Raw genomic sequence first — 19,934 nt, 5'->3', positions numbered from 1 at the left:
CAGTGTCATAGCTTTGGCTGTGAAGGGGCACTTGATCTCACACATTCCACAAAGGAGACAACTGACCGGTCCATCTGGGAAGGCTGCAACAGGGGGCCACTTGATGTTAGTGTCTCTCACATCCTGCACAGCCACCCACAGTTTTGCACATATTTTCTGCCTTCTCCAATATTTTCAGTCATATAAGACATTGAGATAGCAGCGGGGCAATAATGTCATAAGGTCTGTTAGCAGTGCATCATGACTAGCTAGGTCAAACTCTGAGTTCAGGCAGAAACTAAAGAGCTGTTATCAACCACCTTTGTCAGGGAACTACACAGAAAAGCAGATTTGACTTTGATCACCAGTGAGTCATGAAAAGAGCAGAAAGTATGCTCCCTGTGGAAGTGAGCAGTGCAGTACAGATGAGATAGGGTCCGATCTCTTCACTTCTACAGACAATGTCAAGTTGTCAGTTTCAATGTTGTGTGTTTGCCTGTGTGTTTGAGTCTACACCTCCCATTTGGGAACAAAAACGGGCAACACAAGGTTAACCATTTATTTCAGGGTTAGGGCTTATGTGAGAATTGTCGAGCTTCAGGGCTCTGCAGACCGAGTGGAGTACGTTGTTTCCAGTGGGCAGACCCCGGCTCTTTGACGGCAGTTTACTTTTGCTGCTTGAAGTCGGATATACTAAAGTTACAACCGAACTCTTCTTTACTTCCCTGGGCCCATGAGTGATGACTTGCCGGGTAAACGGTCAGAATGGGCACGCCCCCCAACAACTCTGCAAGTCATTTAGTCACCTGTGTCGAGTCATCTTGTTGAGATTACAAAGATGCAAAAGAAACAGAATTCTTTGGGAGAGATCGTCTAGAGGAAGTAAAGAAGACGGCTATGTGTTCTACTTTCGAGTGTTGCCATTCAGAATATAGAGACACCATCACCCCCTAAAGCTTTCTGACAGTAGAATTCAGGGGCCATTTTCATAACTTTCCAAGACAGACAATCAGACAATCATGGCCACCTCACACAAAAAACGGGCCGGCTGTGTGGAGGGGAGAACGTATAGTATCAGTATAGTCAGATAGTATCAGTGTTGCACGATATGTTGAACCACAGTTTGTTTTTTAGGTATGTAGTCGTTCAGGTCAAGTTTATGAGCAAGCTTCCAGGTAATGAATGCGAATACTATTCTCACAAATGTCAAATTCAAGTGTGTATATGTGTGTTTGAGTGGGGTCAGGGTAGGGGGGGTTGACTATTCAAGGACCAGTTTTCCATTTGCACCATCCCTGGATGCAAGATCATCATGCGGTTTTGGATTAATAGACACAAAATCGAACCAAATAGTATCAACACATTGTCAGGGAATCAAAACAAAACTTGCGCTGCAATAATTGCTGTACTGTATGAATTTCTCCAGCATATCTGACCACCATAAAGTCAATAAGTATACATTAGGTAAGTCTTTTAGATGCCATGTTAATAGCACACCTCTCTCCTCACCCTCTCCCAAAGCCTGCACAAAAAAACACATCACAGGCAATAACCTGTCTTCAAAATGATTTATATTACACCAAATGTAGGTACATGATGAACATTGGAGCACATTAATTCAATACTTGAAAAGGCTACAGAAATTTACCACTTAGAGAGTCCCATATCTTCTCTACATTAGAGCCAGCAGATACGTTTATCCACTGCTTCCTGAATTCCTGATGACTGACAGCCGAGGCAGTAGATTTAATAACAAGAAGGACATGTTTATATGCCAGGAATTCTACATAAGTGAAATTATGTTTTCTACAGTTGGCCTTTCCTATTAAACTTGTCTCTCATGAGACATCAAAGTGTGTGTATTTTAAACGGCTATTATTCTCATAATAAGCCTGGGTTTATGACATTCACAATGGACTGCTTTTTGATCGCATTATATTTCAATATTTTGCAGCCTAGCTTCCATTTGCATGTGAGTAAACGGTGAAAACCAGTAATGGCACAGGCGACAGTCAAAGCATTGAGACCTCATTAATCTTTCTCAACAAGATGCCATTTGTAGTTGATCTCCATGTACACACGCAACTTCAAACCCAAACATGCACATGATTGCTCATCAAATGGCTTTGTCTGAGAAACAGACACAGGCAAACATTAAGGGACACACATTTAGCTAGCCATCACACCAAACTGTGTAGGATCAACCCCTAGTTTGTTTCTCACTCAAACAGCAGAGAGGAGGAGGAAAGAAAGCAAGTGCAAAGTATACCAATACTTCACTGCAGATCCTTTTCTTCCAGACATTTGACATTTAGTCAGTAACCGGAGCTGTCAAAACAGGTGTTTTCACAACTCTGTAAGGCGGAGTATAGGCGATGGCGTTGGAGACAAACAGAGAGGAGGGAAGAGAGAGAAGAGGAAGCTAAGTTGAGCCTGCAGTGGGGATCTATGAGGTTAAGAGGAGCTTGAATGATAACTACGATAAAAGAAAGATCCAACAATATTTAAATCATCTGATCGAGCTGCGCAATACGGAAACTTTGTACGCTGAAAACTGAGTCTCTTTATTTCTGACATTAACTTCTACTATCCTACACCATCCTTATACCACGCCCATATATCATTACCTCCACTCCCTCTACCACACGCTAGGCTCAGTACAGCAGTCTTCTCTGAACCGAGGCTGATCACAGACTGCCTCACTGTGGACACATCCAGCCCTGGAGGCATGCCCTCGGGAGGAGAGGCCTCTGGGTTTCATTACAGAGATGCGATTTAGCCGGTCCTCTGATGATCTAGTTCAGTATTCTCCGCTCCTGTTGGGGTGTGATTAGGTGCATGCAGACAGCTTGTACTCACATCAACATGCCGCTTGCAGCCGACATGAATAGATGCTATCTAATATTGCTTTGAAAGACTACAATAAATGCAGAGCTGTGAGATGCCTGTTGATGATCATTCAGCGTAGTGAAGCAACAGGCTATCCCCAGAGCGAGATGGAAGTGTTGACAGGGCACTACTCAAAATGTTGTCCTCTATCATAACCTGTTGCCAAGCCCCTACTACTGCACCAGTTGAGTTATAGCACAGTTGGATACATACTGCACCCAGTCTTTAACAGACTTCCCAGTCTTTCGCTGCTTATTCAGAAGCTCACTGGAGTTGCTTTAATAACCTGTTACCCTGTTTTAATTTTCCACTCCTTCTGTTGGACAACCTTTCATTGCTCCCTCATTACCATACATTGATCGGAATAAAGGACTCCGCTCTGAGTAGCTCTGGGCTGCACAGTCCCACTACATCCAGCTCCTGCCTCATTAAGTTACTATTAATAATCCCTGTGGCCTTTAACACTAAATGTATCCCCTTTGTGCTTTTTTGTAAAATAACTCGCTTTATGAAACACTTGAAAAAGTTTATTCTCCAAGCAAATGTGAATAAAAATTAATAGTGGTGGACATAATGGAACCATTTCTTAAGACGCAGGATGTATGTTTATGGCACATGTACGTCCCAGAAAAGCCCATATTCTGAAGCTACATATTGCTGCCAGAACAACAGCTCATTGAATAAGCTTGATATTGTGTATCCATCATTCTTAAGTGTGCCTGCCCATTTTTCTAGTTAATATGGTCGTTTACTGCCTAATATCCATCTTGTAACAGAATTCATTGAAACTAAAGGTAGTTCAGAATAGCAACGTGATTCCATCGGTTAATTTCATTGTACCAAAATACACAATTTGTCTCTTCCTTCAAGGAGCACATAGGAGAAGTATACATCAACCAAACTCAACAACAATTGGTGAAGTCCCTACTTAAGTATAAAGCATATTGAGTGTTCCAACTTTTAACTCAAACACTCTTTGGCATGAATGAAGACTTCAACTATTGCCCTTCACTTCGTTAGAGTATACTTTTTGCAAGACATGTAGATCTCTTTGACATAGTATTATATAACTTCGCTTTGAAATGTAGATGTGTGGGTGTATATTGGACAGCAATATGAAAGGGGGAAAGAACGACATTTTGATTGTTGACTGATTTGGCTTACAAGACACCACAAATTCATATAAGCCAGATCTCAGTATACATTTTAAAACTATATATGTCTGAAAATAAAGAAATCCGATTCATCTCAACACTTTCTTATGTCATCATAGTATAAACGTATCAAAATACATTTAGGAAATCAAGTTGCTGAACTTTCCAAAAATATATTTTTCAGAGGACAGAGCAACGAGTCTCATCAATAAAGCCCTGTATGAGTGAAGTCTGAGTATCTCTCTGAACAGTATAATAGCATCTCAGTCTTATGGTATCATGTGTGTAACAGAAATTACAAAGCTAGTACTCATAGACTTTTTAAGCTTAAAAACAATAAAGATTTTAAACGATTATTTTTTATTATATTTTTTCTGATAGTTATAAAGTATTGCAGAGCTTTTAGACCTTAGATACAAATTATTGAGCTCATTAAGTGGTGAGCATCCATTACACTGCAAGTCTGCCATGGGCCTGCAACAACAACCAAAAAAACTGGAGAGGAAAAAGATGGTTAGCACTAAAGATTTGTGAGGAGATACATGTATGCTGGAAGTAAATCTACAAGTCAGACAAGCACAGTAGCTCAGCTACAGCTAAGACTCTCTCAGCTATAGAAAGACCTTCTTTAGCCATCCGTATCTCTCTCTTTCCTCTCCCTCACTCCATATCTTCCTCTATCGCTCTCTCTGAGGATCCCTCTCATGTTTCCTGCACTGGCCTATTAGAGTGTACATCCAGCCACAGTGCCACATTAAAACCCCTACAACCCAGTGCTTGTGGCTCTGATAGAGATCCCTCTTTTTAGTTTGATCCATCTCAGACAGCACACACTACATTAATATTCTCCCACAGATCAGAGACAAAAGATCCCCAGACCCATGTGCTGTACTGACTGGTGTGTCATCTGTGCATCATCCAGAAAGAGAGAGAAAGCGAAAGGGAGAGGATGAGGCGGGGATACTCAAATATATGGTAACGCTGCATGAATTTTTCATCTGCCAGCAGCTGTTTTCATAACCTTTTCTCAGGGCAGCCACTGTGGTTTCTGCAATGCCAGAGAGTCATTGGCACGTCAAGCTTGGCAGCCATGGGAATCTGAAGGAGCACGAAAAAAAAACAGCACAGGTGGGGTCGTTGGCCATCGTGGCAGGTCAGCTGCGGGGGGTCTCTGGGGTCTTTGGTTTTGTCAAGTTTTTTGAGAAAGACAACGGACATGTGTGTTGGATGTCCCTGGCAGGTTTCCCTTAGAGGGAGTCAGGCAAGAGACAGCATGCTTATCCCTGGAGAAACTGCCCAACCCTCTGTGCCAATTTGGGTCCTGCTGCTGGTGCATGATGGGAAAGAAAAATATCCCTCCCTCCCTTTCCCCTCCCCTGTGAAAAGCACCCTGACCTGAATACAGATTCAGACGAATAATACTCGCTCTGTAGACGAGGGCAGATACAACTTTTTGAGTATTCATCATCTAAAATCCCCCTATTTCTCCTTTCAAGGTGAGATTTTGGACATGAGGACTGCAGCATCATGCTCCATCTTGTGAACCAAGTGAGAAAGCACGAGAAAAAGACAGGAGGAGGAGAGAGAAAAACAAGCAAATGTGACTGCGCAGTTGAGTGCTGCAGCCCCATATTCACAATCATACTGGGAATCACAACACTTTTTAATAATTCAGGATGAATAGGGGAGGAAAGAAATTCTGCAGCAAGTAAGGAAGCCAAGGAAATGACAGGGAGGAAAAGACACTCTCCGTTCAAAATTGTTCCTGTCTGGAGAGATGTCTGAATGACTGCTATAGGGTTACGCTATACAGATCTATAGAGAATTATTTTCGCAAAGAAAATTGCTGTGCTACTTGCTATTTATGACTTACTCACACATTCTCTAGCAACAGTCTACTTCAGCAAGATGTTTTCATTTTGTGTGGCTATGCTTAAGAATGAGGGAATTCTCAAATTAACATGCCAATTGACTATCAATTTCAAGTTGCAAACATGTAATTTAAATACTTGTTGTGGGTGGTAGCTCTGCCTGTACCTGAGGACACATTTCAAGCACCAAACAAAATGTACAATTATCGTGGCTCGATTTTTTCAATTTGTCGAGGCACCTGTTCTGTTTCTCAGACAAGACTTTCCTCCTACCGTGGCGTTAAATTCTAATTAATTTTGTCTCAAATGAATCGGTTCATTTGGTTGTTTTACTTCTCCCAACCCTGGCCCAGACCACATCTCATTATGTTCCACTATTCTTAATTTCTTACCACTGGCAACAAGGTAGCGAGCAAAAAAAAACAACTACATTTGCCAATTAGTCAGAGCCCTTGTGATTTTGCCACTCTTGCTAACAATTCCAATTTACATTAATTATTCATTTTGAGACCGCACACACAGTTGTCCCTCCAGAAGGATTTGAAAGAGAGGAAGTGCTGCGGTGAGATCTAATCGTTTGTGTTGACGCTTTTGTGTTTCAAATACCACCATTTAGCATGTCTGTCGTCCTGTTTTATGTGGATAATGTTCTATAGGCTCAATGTTAAAATATGTGATGTAGTCTCCCGTATCAAATGGGACCATAATATCTTCAATGTGTAGATAAGAAATGTTTGGATATGTGTGGAAATGCCCCCGTGTCTGTCAGCAGAATGTCTCTATGTCTGTTTACCAGGTGCTGCTTGGGATAATATTTTTCTGTGACCTTAGTCACCTGTTTATTCCGTCCTTATAAATCTGCATTCACAATGAGACAGCCCCAATCATCCTGCAGTCTTCACAAGAGGCAACAGACCAGACAGAAAACAGCTCATTGTTCATACCTCTATCTCTTTTCAACATTGCGTTGTTTGTTGTTGTGACTGGAGATAAGCCGGAGCTCTGTGAATGTTGTGCTGCAGGGGGCTGAGCATGCTGAGCTGAGGGGTCACAGAGCTGGTGCTGAGAGGTCACGACCTTTATGTTCAGACATACTCTTCAGGGGAAACTGCTTTCTTTGCCCAGTGTATGCCTAAACACAAATAATTTAACACACACACACACACACACATGCACTTCTCAGATGTGTCTTATTAATCACAAGCCAAAGAAGAGGGAGAGAACTGGAATACACACAGCAGGACTGAGCTTGACCGAAGGCCCAGGGAGCAGACCTGGCTGTGAATCAGCACAAACCCAGACAAATGTTGCATACTTGTTGTTTTTCCAGACAGTGAGACTAATTTGCACAAACAGCGATTGAAGAAGTCCATCAGTGAGTTATGAATCAAGTTAGACATATTGTTATAATCGAGAGAGAAAATCCTGACATTCATTGGTGAAGGAGATCTTCTGAGACATGAACTTTGAAATCTGACATATTAGGGCTTGTGTTATTTTATTTTTAATCAGCAAGACTTGGTGTATCATGTTTTTAAAATGTGTAAGCATTTGATTTATTTGTGCTGATTGACATCAGTGTAAATTGTTCTTGAATGCAAAAAAATATTAGGTTTAAAGGATATTAAGTTATTCAGGACATAAACTCTAATATATACTGTGACTCTTACTCTACTTAATCCCTAACACACAGACCTACTTTGCTCATTTTGTTTGGTTTTCAGAGCTCTCTTTTACAAAGGCCTATTTATATATTTTGACATCTGCCATGTCTGTCATTTTTCTGCCGTGTCAACTTTTATTTTGGCACTGAAATATTTGTGAAGACAGAGGTACCAAATGCCGCTACACCTTCCAGGCTAGATCACTCAGTATTGTAGAATTCATGCTGACAGAGGTTCTCTGCAAACAGGCATATTGTCTGGTGTGACACAAACCGCAGTGACGTGGCAGAAGGCGGAGGGGAACGTCTTAATACGACTCGCCATCTTACCTCAGTCAGCATATTTTACCCTTAAAAGATGACCTCTGTGCTGTATTGTCAAGATAGGCAACAGATCAGAAGTCTGAACATGTTAAATATGCAATGTGTAAGATCTGGCCACATGCTACAACCAAATAGTGGTCAGCATTTAACCTCTACTTCTGGGTCAACACAATCTACATTTACAGTCATCAGTTGTATATAAGAAAAAGTACTACTACTACCACTACTACAACAAACCAACTGGGATCAGATCCCAGGCTTTGACATGGCCTTCGGGGCAGTCTACATCTCTGTCCTCTCGTGTTGAAAAGGCAGACTGGTCGCCACAGTGACTCAGTATTGCCTGTCAAGGTACAAGTGGTAATAAAAGCCAGGACGGGCCGGGGCTAGCTGGTTAGCATGCTCATTTCAGTAGATAACTCGGCAACAAAATACAGCTCTTGGACATAACATCAACAGTATAACCTTTTCACATTCAGTTGATAATCTTATTCCATTTTTTGAATGTTTTAAAACTAAAACTCTGGTCATATATTACACATTGCACCAATAAAGTGCAGCTGTTGGCTCAACTACAGCCAGCTCACTAACAGCAATGTGAGTCATCGCATGAACAAGAAGAAAGTTTCACTAAAAGTTTAAAGTATAATCTGTTTTGTTTCACATATACATGATCATAATATCACATTCTTCAGGAGGACTATACAGGCCATGATGAGTAGATGAGGAGTGCATGGAGAGACAAAGCTGAAGCCTTTTAGTTCTATAGAAATGCTTGCACCTGCTAGGTGGGAGGCAGAGAGCTGAAGAGGGCTCATACATACCCTGATGTAACAACAATGGTGTGAATCTCCAACAGAGAGAGCGAGTGTGTGTGTCTGTGTGTGTGTGTGTGTGTGTGTGTGTGTGTGTGTGTGTGTGTGTGTGTGTGTGTGTGTGTGTGTGTGTGTATGTATGTGTGTACACCTGCAGCCAGATCGCCCCAGCTGCTCCCACACAGCGCCAAGAGCTATTCCGATCAGCAGGATAATAGTGCCATCATCGCATGGTTTCATAAGCCGAGGCACTCCACGCAGAGATGAGAAACTGACTAAATGTATGCATTCCATCAGACAGTTGCAAACCAGTACAGTGTGTGTGTGGTGGGGACTGCTGTGAGGGGCCCTGACAGATTGGGCTGTGGGCGAGCCTTCTTCACGCTGCCACATCATGAAGCTTGTACTTTGGAGCAAGGATGATGTTTTAATCAGAAACAAGGTGCGAAATTTGGAAACAAACACAGCTCTTTGAAGTCTAAGGAAGAGGAGGGGGCACTGATAGGGTTTCTTTTCAGATCCTCTGTGTTAAATGATCATTTGTGTTTTTCTTTATTTCCTCCTGGCTTATTTTTTCCTCTCTTTCATTTGAACTTTTATTTTTTCATGGAGGAATCTAGGAAACTCAGGAGGAATTTAGCCACCAAGAACAGATATTTCTACTATAAACATCGTACCTTTAAAACAATCTTGCTTTAAAAAGTTCTTCAAGCACCACCTTATACATTTTTCTGTATTTCCATCAATCCTCTGTCTCACCATGTTGTCAAGAGACACCAAGCTTAACACCTTTACCTTTGTGTAACGGTTAACGCATGTTTTAGTGTCTGTGAGAGTGTTTGTGTGTTTATGTCCTGGTTCAACAGGGCAACATACAAACTCATAATAAATGTCTGCTTGTTCATTGAAATAGGCTGAAATGAGGCTATTTCAATTGAAATTGAAATAGCCTCATTGGCACACGTCCATGGCAATGGGCATCAGTCTCAGAGGTCAGTGGGATTTTCATGTCAATGATACCATCTGAGACACACATACAGTATATATTACCTCAGACATGATTACAGCCCATTTTATCTCTTGTTCCCTCCCTTCCCATCCATCGTCCTCTTGTTTCACTCTCTCCTTACCAACTCTCAATTTCAACAACTCTTTGTTCTTGCTTATTTTTCATTGTTGACAATGTCATTGAATCTATTAACTTCCCTTTGACCACTGCATCACAGGCTCTGCCTCTGCAACACAATCTGTGTTTCTGAAGAGAGCAAGTTTAATACTACTGGCATGCGTGCAGACATCTACCTTATACCTCTTTGGCATGCTTTGTGGTCTCTCAAAGAGAATGTCTCACATTCCCCAGAGAGTGTGAAACAAATATGTAAAGGGATGTTAGCAGAGTAAACAACGCAGCCTGCCAAACAGAGCCACATAAAACATGTTGAAACATACTACTGGGACAACGTGGCCAGGTTCTTGTTTTTTATCACAATATAGGGAAGCTAGGTTAAAAAGTTAGATTCAGACTGCTTGGCTTACTGATCAGCAGCTACAGGAGGGCTCTGTCTGAAAAGTGGCTCCAGTGGATGCTGTGCGCTCGGCTTCCTAACGCACAGCGACTGTTAACCTCCCCATCCATCAGTGGAGAGAGTAGCCGTGACACAAAAAACCTGTTTCTTCCATTAGAGCCCTGCCAGAGCCTAATTTTTGTCCTTGCGCTCTCCCCCTATCTCTTTTCCCCTATATCTCCCCGTTACCATAATATAGTCTTCTGCCCTCTTCTACTTCTATGAAGTGAGCAACTAAACCAGTCTTTAATAACACATTTTTGTTGTTGTTACCTTCTCCTCAGCGCCTCTTTGTTTTCCCTTGATGCCCTCGTCTTTGAGGGATGAGGGGGCTCACGTTGGCAATAGTGCAAATTAGCACACAGACGCGTTTGGATGAAAGACCAGCTCTTATTATGGCCTAAACGCATGAGCACACTTCAGGGAATAGAGATGTGTAAATGAGCTCCACACACCAAGTGCTGTCTTTTCTGGGCTGTTGTTTTGCTCTTTTAAATAATTGACAAGGCTGTGCTTGTGAATACAGGGACAAATCCGCTGAGTTAATGTCCCAGCCCGATGAGTTTTAGCACCAAACGCTATCAATCCCCCCTACCTAGAATTGTTACTGCCGTGGCAGTTCATAAATCTTACGTAACCCCAGCTCAGCGATATAACAAGTCCATTCCGCCAGCATGTTCTGTTTATTGTTTTGCTGGAGAGCTGGCAGTGGATGACATCTATATTTACCCTCTAGATTACGTTCCATTTCCAAACAACATTTTAACGTCAGGCAGGTCTCTGCATTGGGGCTGGGGACATATTAGCGTGATTGCTGGGGGGCAAACTGTTGGCTGTTCCTGGCCATCTGGGGAATACAAAGACTTGTCGTTTTTGTAAGAGTTGGAGCTGTCAGGGGTGCACACATGGCTCAGACAGTGATCTTATACTGGGGTGTTGGGGCAGAGCCGTGGCTGCGCTCACTGTCAGACTGTGGCATCTCTGTGTTCCCCGGCCTCCCATGGGAACTGAGCAGTTTGTGATTTAGGCCTTGAATGGAAGCAGCAGCTATGAGGCACAGCATACATGGTAGTGACTATCTATTAGCCTGACATTTTTTTTCTTGCTTCTTTTCTCTTTTTTTTGATTGCAGGCAAGGCAGGATGCAGCTTTCTCTTCAAGGTCCCTTGCCAGCCACAGCAGATGGGTGGAAACCTCTCTTCGGAATAAAAACAGTTCTGAGCTTTCCCCTTTTGCTCGCCATTAAAAATCCCAACAACAAAAAATCTAAACCTGCACTGCCAAGGGAAGTAAATCCACATCTGACGGTTTTTTTACTTACAAACTGGACTTACTCCGCCTTTAGACCACACTGTTGTGACATCTGTCCCATTGTTGTTCCAAAATGACAGCCAAGAACAAGATGACAGAACATTCTGAGAGCAGTTTCATCTTTGCACCTGGATTTTAGCCTGAGCAATGTGCAAAGGAAAGTGCTTCATTAGAATGCACAACTGAAACTCTGCAGGATCAAGGTGATCGGAATGTAAAACGACCAGCTACAGGCGTCACTACTCCTCACTACTGCCTCTACGCCTCCATTATGAAGCAGGTTGTCCCCAGCCACACCACTTGCCAAAATTTAACAACATCAGGTATGGATGCGGAGGATGTGATGCAGCAGCGTACACCAACATTCATTAAACAATCTTAAAACATGCACCATGTGTCAAAATCCACCTCAGCGTGCCATTCGAGTCAAGCATGGGCTCAGTACTCTTCACCAAGTACTGGAATAATTAGCTTATCTCTGGCACACAAATCCGCACCTTGCACCCCCATTGTGTGTTTGATGCCCTGTGTTTATGATGCAAGGTTTTAATGGCTTGAATGGTTTCTATGAGCTAGGGCTAATGCTGAAGAGCAAAGCCTGTTAAGGAGGGGAAAACAGACACATGTCAAGGACTTCCCTCTTATTCACAGCAGTGAAACACACATAGAGAGTGTGAGAGAGGTCCTCTATGTAGCAGAAATAAAATATAGAGGGTAAATTGAAACTGGTGATTCATATACATGCTTATCCCCATTGTACAAGCTTTAATAAGGTCAAAATACGGTTCTGCTTTTGTAAATGACTGAATTTAAGACTGTAACACAATTGTGAAGGATTTGCATATACAAAGAAGTGTGATTGTGTGGAAAAGACCTTGGCCTATATTCTGTAATTACTACAACTCCTTATGTCTCTCACTCGTGCCTGTTAAATAACACTCATCCATTGTATCTTTTCGATTCCAGAGTAAATCCTCTTGTCCTCCTCTAGCCAGTATATGAGACAACATCCAGTGCCAGCCTGTATCTCATCGATTCACTCTTGAAATGTTTAATACAATTTAATCATGCTGCTTTCAAGGAACAGTTGTACATACAGCAGTTCAAGGAAAAGTCTAAGCTTACTTGTTTTAGTAGACCCCAACAAGATTGTAATGGCACCTCACAATTAGCCTAATCACCCTGCAGTAGGTTGGAGTCAGGCTAACTTTTTAAAGTGGCTCTGCAGTTGCAGTATAACAGGCCACAGCGTGCATTAACATTGCAGGACTGAATTAATTCTAACAGGCTGCAGCAATTACCTGAGCCCTAACTGTTCCTAAAAGTCAGTCTGAGCCGTGACAGACGTATGAGCACAGATAACATTCTCCAGAACACAGACACGGCAGATATTACAAGCACTAAGCTCAGATGTGACTGTGACACTAGCCTGTCTCATTAAAGCCTTGGACGAGGAGGCCGGCTCTCGTGGAGCCGTGGAACAGGAGGTGAGTGGAGCGACAGAGCCAAAGAGAGAAAGCCTTGAAAAAAATTGAATGGAAAGACGATTGTTGCTCCTTTTTCTTCACCCCCACTGTGTATTTTAATTTTCACACAGCAGCCAAAGCACAAACTTCCATTTGGAGGCATCTTTAAACATGCACACTCCGGAGAATGAATAGGCCATTGTTTTCACATCAAACATCTTGGAATAAATGAGTTCTGACTGTGACATGGATGGAGTGTGAGATTATTCTGAGGCATAATAAACAAGATGAATCAATGCCAGGAGTCAGATCAGTTCAGACTTAATGTCTCACAGGAGAGTGTACCCAACACATGCCCATGCTTTTTAGCTCACATACAAACCAATCTGCGAATCTGTCCCTTTCTTGGCTTGATAATAAGGAACAGAAATGAACATGACAGACGCTCCATTCTCCTTTTTTCTTAACCTCTGCTCTATTCCGCGATGATATGCCACTCCATCTTGAGGACTCGCTAACTCTCAATGCCAAAAGGGCAGATGCCCAGGTGCTGTTGTAGCTGAATTGCTGTCCTCAGCACACAAAGGCAATGTCGCCTGGGGAGGATGGCTCTGGAAGGGGGAGAGCTGTCAAAGTAACAGGAGAGCACCTGGGATTACTGTCAACAGTCTCCTGGACCGTCTCCCTCTGCCCCTCCCCCACCTCCCTCCTGTCTCCTAAGATCCATGGCATTCGCATTGACATTGACCTTTAAACTCCAATTAGCCACTTAATCAGAAATTAATTATTAATATTAGAAAAACCAACAGGGCTTAGGTTGTTTGCCTCTTTCACCTCATTATCATCCGCTAATGACCATCCTTGCATCTCATTTCCACAACAAAGGCCGAGGAGATGGCGTGCTCAAGAATCAGGTGATTTTTTCTTTTTTTTTTTTAAAGGGCAAACGGAGATGGACAGATTTTTCAGTCCATGTGCAAAGATTTTGAGTCCCTGTCCAAGTTGGAAAGTCCCGTGGATTTAGCCACTCAGATGTCTCTTCAGACTGCATAAATAAGAAAGTCCTCAGCTGCATATGAGCACTGCATCCACTTCTGAACTCAGAGCCCTCATGCTGTAATTCAGTGTGAAATGGTTGACAGGGAAGTGTGAAAATGGCTCCCAGAAAAAACAACAGTTCATGGCAAAGAAAAAAAAAAAAGTGACATGCACACCAGTCAGTGCTGTCTTCTCCACACAACATCATACTTGTTAATTATTTTGTCATCTGGTGTTAGGTGTCACGTGGTGAAACTGTGCCAGAGGCTTCCATAGAAACACTCCTGAGTATCGGCCACTAAATAAATAGCTTTTGGATTGGAACAATCTCCTTTTGGCTAAATAAGATGTTTAGAATGCACAGACTGAGCCAGAGGTGCATTGTGTGGCTGTATAATGAATGTGACTCAGCTATCCAATAATTGGTAATGTTCCTCCGTCAATTACCCTTGACGCTGTGTTTTCTGGGCTGGATCTACAGACTTCACAATAGGTCAATTTGTTAACGTTTTTGGTTGCTTTATCCACCTGATGTCTTGATTGGGCCGATTCTAGCATTTTAAACAGAAGAAGGTATTTCTCTTTTTTAAACATGTGTCAGACAGGAGTAGAAATGTTGTCCTCCTCTCAGATTTGCTTTCTATTTTTCAGGCAGCTTAGATAGATTTAGGGGATCAGTTTGAGGTTTATATTTTTGCTCCTCTCTACATTATCCTCTTCATTTCCCTTCAAACCTCCTCTCCTCGAAACCCTCAGTCATCAGTCCACAATGCCTCTCATCCGCATGGAAAAACACAAGCCTGGCTGAAAAGTACAACAATGCAGAGTTGACAAGGAGGGATAGCAGAAGGCTGACACTGTGAGAGGATTAAGAAGATGATAATATGAGTGGGGAATCTATTCTCTTTAAATAGATCTCTCTCTGCGCCCTGACGATGGCTCAAAGTTTGCAACATACTACGGAGACAGATTGGCATTTATTGCTCTTGTGCGAAGTCACATTGTCATTTCAAATCACTTGCATGGGGTTAGCTACAGGGCGCTGCCTGTGTCTCCTCCTTAGGAAAATCCTCTGTTTGTTTAGTAACAAAGATAGACCATTTGTTTTTATGACTTCAAAATTCTGCTTCACAATAATCAGCAAAGCACTCGTGGTCTATGAGTCATATCATCCTTTGGTTAAAAACATCTCCCCGACAGAAGAGAGCAGCCCCTTGATGTGTGCGGTTATTAGATATTGTGGAGAGCAGAACTGGAGTTGTGTTGGCTGAAGAGCCGCTCTGACGCCTGCACAAGTGAGCAGAGCTGGGAAGCTGAAGAGCAGAGGCCACAGGTGTTTCCTTTGTGCTGCGTTCATTGTGCTGATCTCATTAATGGCAAATCCCCCAACCCTGTCTGCTAGCACTGTAAACAACATAAGCAACGTGCTACTTTAACGTCAGTGCTTTTAATTGCGGTTGATTTACAATTTATGATTACTAAATGCTACAAGATTTCTTAATCGCTACAAGTAATTATCTTTGCATATTGTCAATCACTGGAGATGGAAGATTAAGCAAACGAATGTGGTGCTTAAGCTTTTTTTAAACGACAGATTGTTCAAAATTTCAAGTAATTAGTATTACTATTTCTGATGTGTTTGCCAGCTTGCACAAACATAAAGCCTGCCTGATCTGTAGTGTTCTTACAACCCGCCTTTGTTCTCCCTGAGCTAAATTCCATTAAAAAAATGCTCATCACGTTAAATGAAGTCAATGCAAATGCATTTCCCAATTAGTCTTATCTTGCAAGTCTGACACTTCCAAAAAGCAAACCTTACTATAATTGTGTGTGCATGTGTGTTTGTCACACACACACACACACACACACACACACACACACACACACACACACACACACACACACACACACACACACACACACACACACACACACACACACACACACACACTTTTCTGCTTTTGTGAGCCCTTTAGAGTCCTACTTTAAGGTTAACAATTTAGATTTATGGTTGATGATGGATTAGCTTAAAGTTCAGGTATAAGGGTTGAGGTAAGGTGTGTAGTGCTGATGCTTAAAGCTGCTTATCAGTGGTTTTGCATGGTTTAGTCTTTTAAGTACACATTATGTGTATAGTACATTGCATACCAGTTTTCAAGAGCATGGTGTAGGTTTTGAGTGATTTCCTTGCTGCCAGATAGCCGTCAGTTTCAGTTCATGCAAGTACAGCTTGAAGATCTACTTGTAGAGACTCTAAACTTACTTGAGACAAGTGATCCATCACAATGAAGATTCAGTTGCCTACATTTTTGTTGCAGGTTACATGGTCTCTGTGTGGTATATAGAATATAGATTTAATGATGCTCTGAAATGCACGGTAGTGTTCTCTTTGATTTGTACTTTTAAAGCACCAAAAGTAGTATCTGTCTGTAATAGTCACGCAAAAATGATGAAGAGGATTAAAAAAAAACATGGGCGGATTTATGTTGTGTGTGATATTTTCAAGCATGTTTTCAGTCTCTTGAAAATCGATTTTCATGCTGTTCTGAAATGATTAGAAACTAGTGGCTGCCAATGGGAGTGAGGGAATCTATCAGGTCAGCAATACGTTTGTCGCAGAGCATCCTAGTGATATAAATACAAGAATCTGTCTTTTCGAGTTTAGAGGGAGTTGCACATTGACACAAGTGTTTGTTTTTTTCAGCAAGGACATGAGATGCATACCTGTCTATTCTTGTCTGAATGGACTACTTGTTATTTGCCTAACACTGTACAATTTAAAAGGTGGCACAAAGCAAAATAATCCCTCCTCCAATAATCCTGAATATCATGTAGCAGGAATTACAGCACTTCATAGCATGGTATATTCAGCGGACATCTCGTCCGTTCCATCTTAGAACTGTTCTGACAGATCATCCCTTGTGCCCACTCCATGGCTGACTGGTTTTGAGGAAAAGAGAGATTGTGAAAGCGAGACGGTCAGATAGACAGAAAAAGCCAATACAGAGATGGAGTGACATGTATGCTTGCATGGCCACGTAAATGTGCCCAGAGACACTTTCACTCACACATGTTGTTGTCCTATTAGCCATAGAGAAGACACACATCAGAATCACAAACACCATTCTGACTGTTCAAACAAAGATATGAGGACTATGTTGTCTCACCTGCAGTTGAACACACAGTGCAACTAATGCACATGTCTAGACATATTTGTGGATGGTATGGACATGATCACACCTTGTTGCAGCATTGATCATCCTGTACAAACTCACGGCCCACAGATGAAGAGATTAGCAGCCGTCAGATGAAGTGTGAACCCAAAGGCCACGGCGAAATCAACGTGTCCCCTACATTGACGTGGTAATTATTCACAGAAGGCCACGATGTGAAGTCAATCTGGGAGTTGCTGCCAGTGTGTGTCAACTAAGACACTTTCCTTCTATGTGTTTTTGAAAGGTGGATCTGTCACAGTAAACGCTGTACCCGGTGCATCAGCTGGGCTCCATAGAATGTGTTATTTTAGGTGCAAAAAAATTCTAATTCACCAGAGAACCTCTGCGCTGTTCCTGCCAAACGCTGACGCATCTCTGCCTCACTATTGTGGACTCAGACATGCTGGCGTACTGAGCACTTTTGGCAGACTGGTGAAGTGTGTACTTTGAAGTCGTTTGTCTTGAATTAAGTGATTTTCTGTCCAGCACTGTTAAGACAGTTGATCCACACGCAAAAACCTTGGACAGAGCAGGGACGGGGCATGTTTGGAGTACAAAATTCCCAAATGCCAATCACCTCGGCTTTCAGCTCTTCATTTAACCCTCAACATAAATGGAAAATGAATGTGTGCTGTGGGAAATGATCTCCTTGAGGATCTGTTGATGATAACAATGCATTATCAACAGTGATAGTATTTACCAGCATGTCCATTAGTTTGGCACCAAACAGAGACAGACATGTTTGCTCATACATTAAACGGTAAAGAGCATCTTCTGGAACGCAAACCGTGACTCACCCTTAAAAAATCCAGTCGTAACACTTCTCATAAATTATACAAAGATCAGTTATGAGAGCCGGTCAGTTTAGACAATAGGCCTTCCCTAAAAGCCGTTATAGCTATAAGCACTCATCACCATGGTGTGTCTCATCTTGACTGTTGGAACAGCAATAATCGATCTGATGGCAGCAAGAAAAACATGTTGTTTTTCTCTGCCCCCGAGGCACCCAGCAGAAACACACACAGCCTAAACAGATGGTTTTTCACAAGACAGACGAAATAAAACCAAACATAAACACAAGCAGCGATTGTTATATGATGACCCTCACCGAGCACGCCTCTGTGTATGTGTGTGCACAAGGTTTACGTTTATGGTTTGAGTATCTCTTGAGCTACTTTTGCTTTATATAAACTGCATAAAATAACAAAACAAAGGAGCAGGCTTGTTCTCACTCGTGACAAAGTGATACACAAGACTTGGTCTAATGCAGTGGTCCCTAATGTGGGGTCTAAAGACCTCCAGGGGTCCCTGCAGGGCTCCGAGGGCTCCAGCAAAATGAAGAACAGTTTCTCACTATTATTTCACTCCCCCGATAATAGCACAATGGGAGAATGTATTACTGTAATCTATTCTCATTAGAGATTTTTCTTCTCTCTACTGTTGTCAGACATCCAGTGCAGACACTCATGCAGCTGCATGGCCAGTTAAAGCCTAGAAAGAAAGAGGCTGTTCCTTGGGACTGGAGATCATCAACTAAGAGTCTTTTGTGTATTGTGTATCTATCCGGGGAATCTTGATATTAAAAGTTTGAGAAGCTCATCCCTTTTATATGAGGTGTTAAAGGTCTCGGGTGTTCATATAGTGTGTAGCCAGGGGAGAATAACCCTGTGAACTGAGGTTTGATCCATCACATCTAGATGTACTGACACATAGCAAATAATAATGCTTCAGCAGAGTGCAATGCTGGGAGAGATAGCCTTGTGACCCGGGTACAACTCATAAACTGCAGTGCGGCATCAGCTGTATTAATAGCACACAGTCGTCCCCGTGCTTCCTAACGAAAATGTTAATTCCCATAAATCTTGTTCTGCAAATTAAAAATATGCGCCTCAAATGGCGCATCGTCTGTATCGGGGCAAGGTGGTGCATTATGCATGTGTCATATTTAAACATCTGTTTCATAACCGTAGAAAGTAGCCTACCAGCATTAGATGTATGCACATTAGGAGAATGCACAATTCGCCTTATATGATGAAGATGCTATACTGAGAAAAGTTGTGTCTTACTCACCCCTTTTGAACATTTTGTAGGCCTAGGTGTATTTCGTCTTCTGTCCTCTGAGAATCATCTATTCTTATATTCCAGACTTGAAACTTGTGCGCTTTAGTTTTGAAGTTGATCCGGAGCTTCCGTGGCTCGTTGTATAAATGTCAGTTGTCGCTCCTCATCCTCGATTTGCTCCCGATCGACCGTATTGAGTTTCACCGCAGACTGCCGTGGATTTGATAAACATTGACAACAGATTATTAATCTCCGTTTCCACGAAGTCTGGCAGATCGCTGTCGGACCTGGGAAATTAGGCGAGAATCATCGCGGAGCAGACGCACTGAAATCATCCCCTCGGTCCGAAATAACAGTAACTCCAACGTGTGTGATGAGCAAAAAAAAAAAAAAAACCGCACAGTAGTCCGATACAACCTCCGATAGCCAACTCCTTTTTTTTTTTTTTTTTTTTTTTTTTTTTTTTTTTTTTTTTTAGACGCAAATGACCGTAGAGGCTGCAAAATCAGTTCTGGGGACAAGTCGACGGTGAGCACAAGCAGCCCCCCCCCCCCTACCCCCTCCAAAAAAAAAAAAACACACA

The 19,934-nt window shown here is 42.2% G+C and overlaps 1 protein-coding gene across 1 annotated transcript in view; it reads right to left on the bottom strand.

The window, feature by feature from the left end:
- rtn4rl1b (reticulon 4 receptor-like 1b) overlaps window positions 1–19,630 on the bottom strand; it is a 128,422-nt gene extending 108,792 nt beyond the window's left edge. Inside the window, exon 1 of the mRNA XM_054601864.1 lies at window positions 19,361–19,630. Coding sequence (XP_054457839.1) covers window positions 19,361–19,373 — 13 coding nt within the window. The 5' untranslated portion in view covers window positions 19,374–19,630. The remainder of the gene's footprint in view (window positions 1–19,360) is intronic.
- Window positions 19,631–19,934: the final 304 nt, after the last annotated feature.

The sequence above is a fragment of the Anoplopoma fimbria genome, chromosome 1, assembly GCF_027596085.1.
Source record: "Anoplopoma fimbria isolate UVic2021 breed Golden Eagle Sablefish chromosome 1, Afim_UVic_2022, whole genome shotgun sequence".
In the NCBI taxonomy this organism is placed as follows: Eukaryota; Metazoa; Chordata; class Actinopteri; order Perciformes; family Anoplopomatidae; genus Anoplopoma; species Anoplopoma fimbria.
Note: the sequence above shows the minus strand (reverse complement) of the source record. Positions and strands in the feature narration are given on the sequence as shown.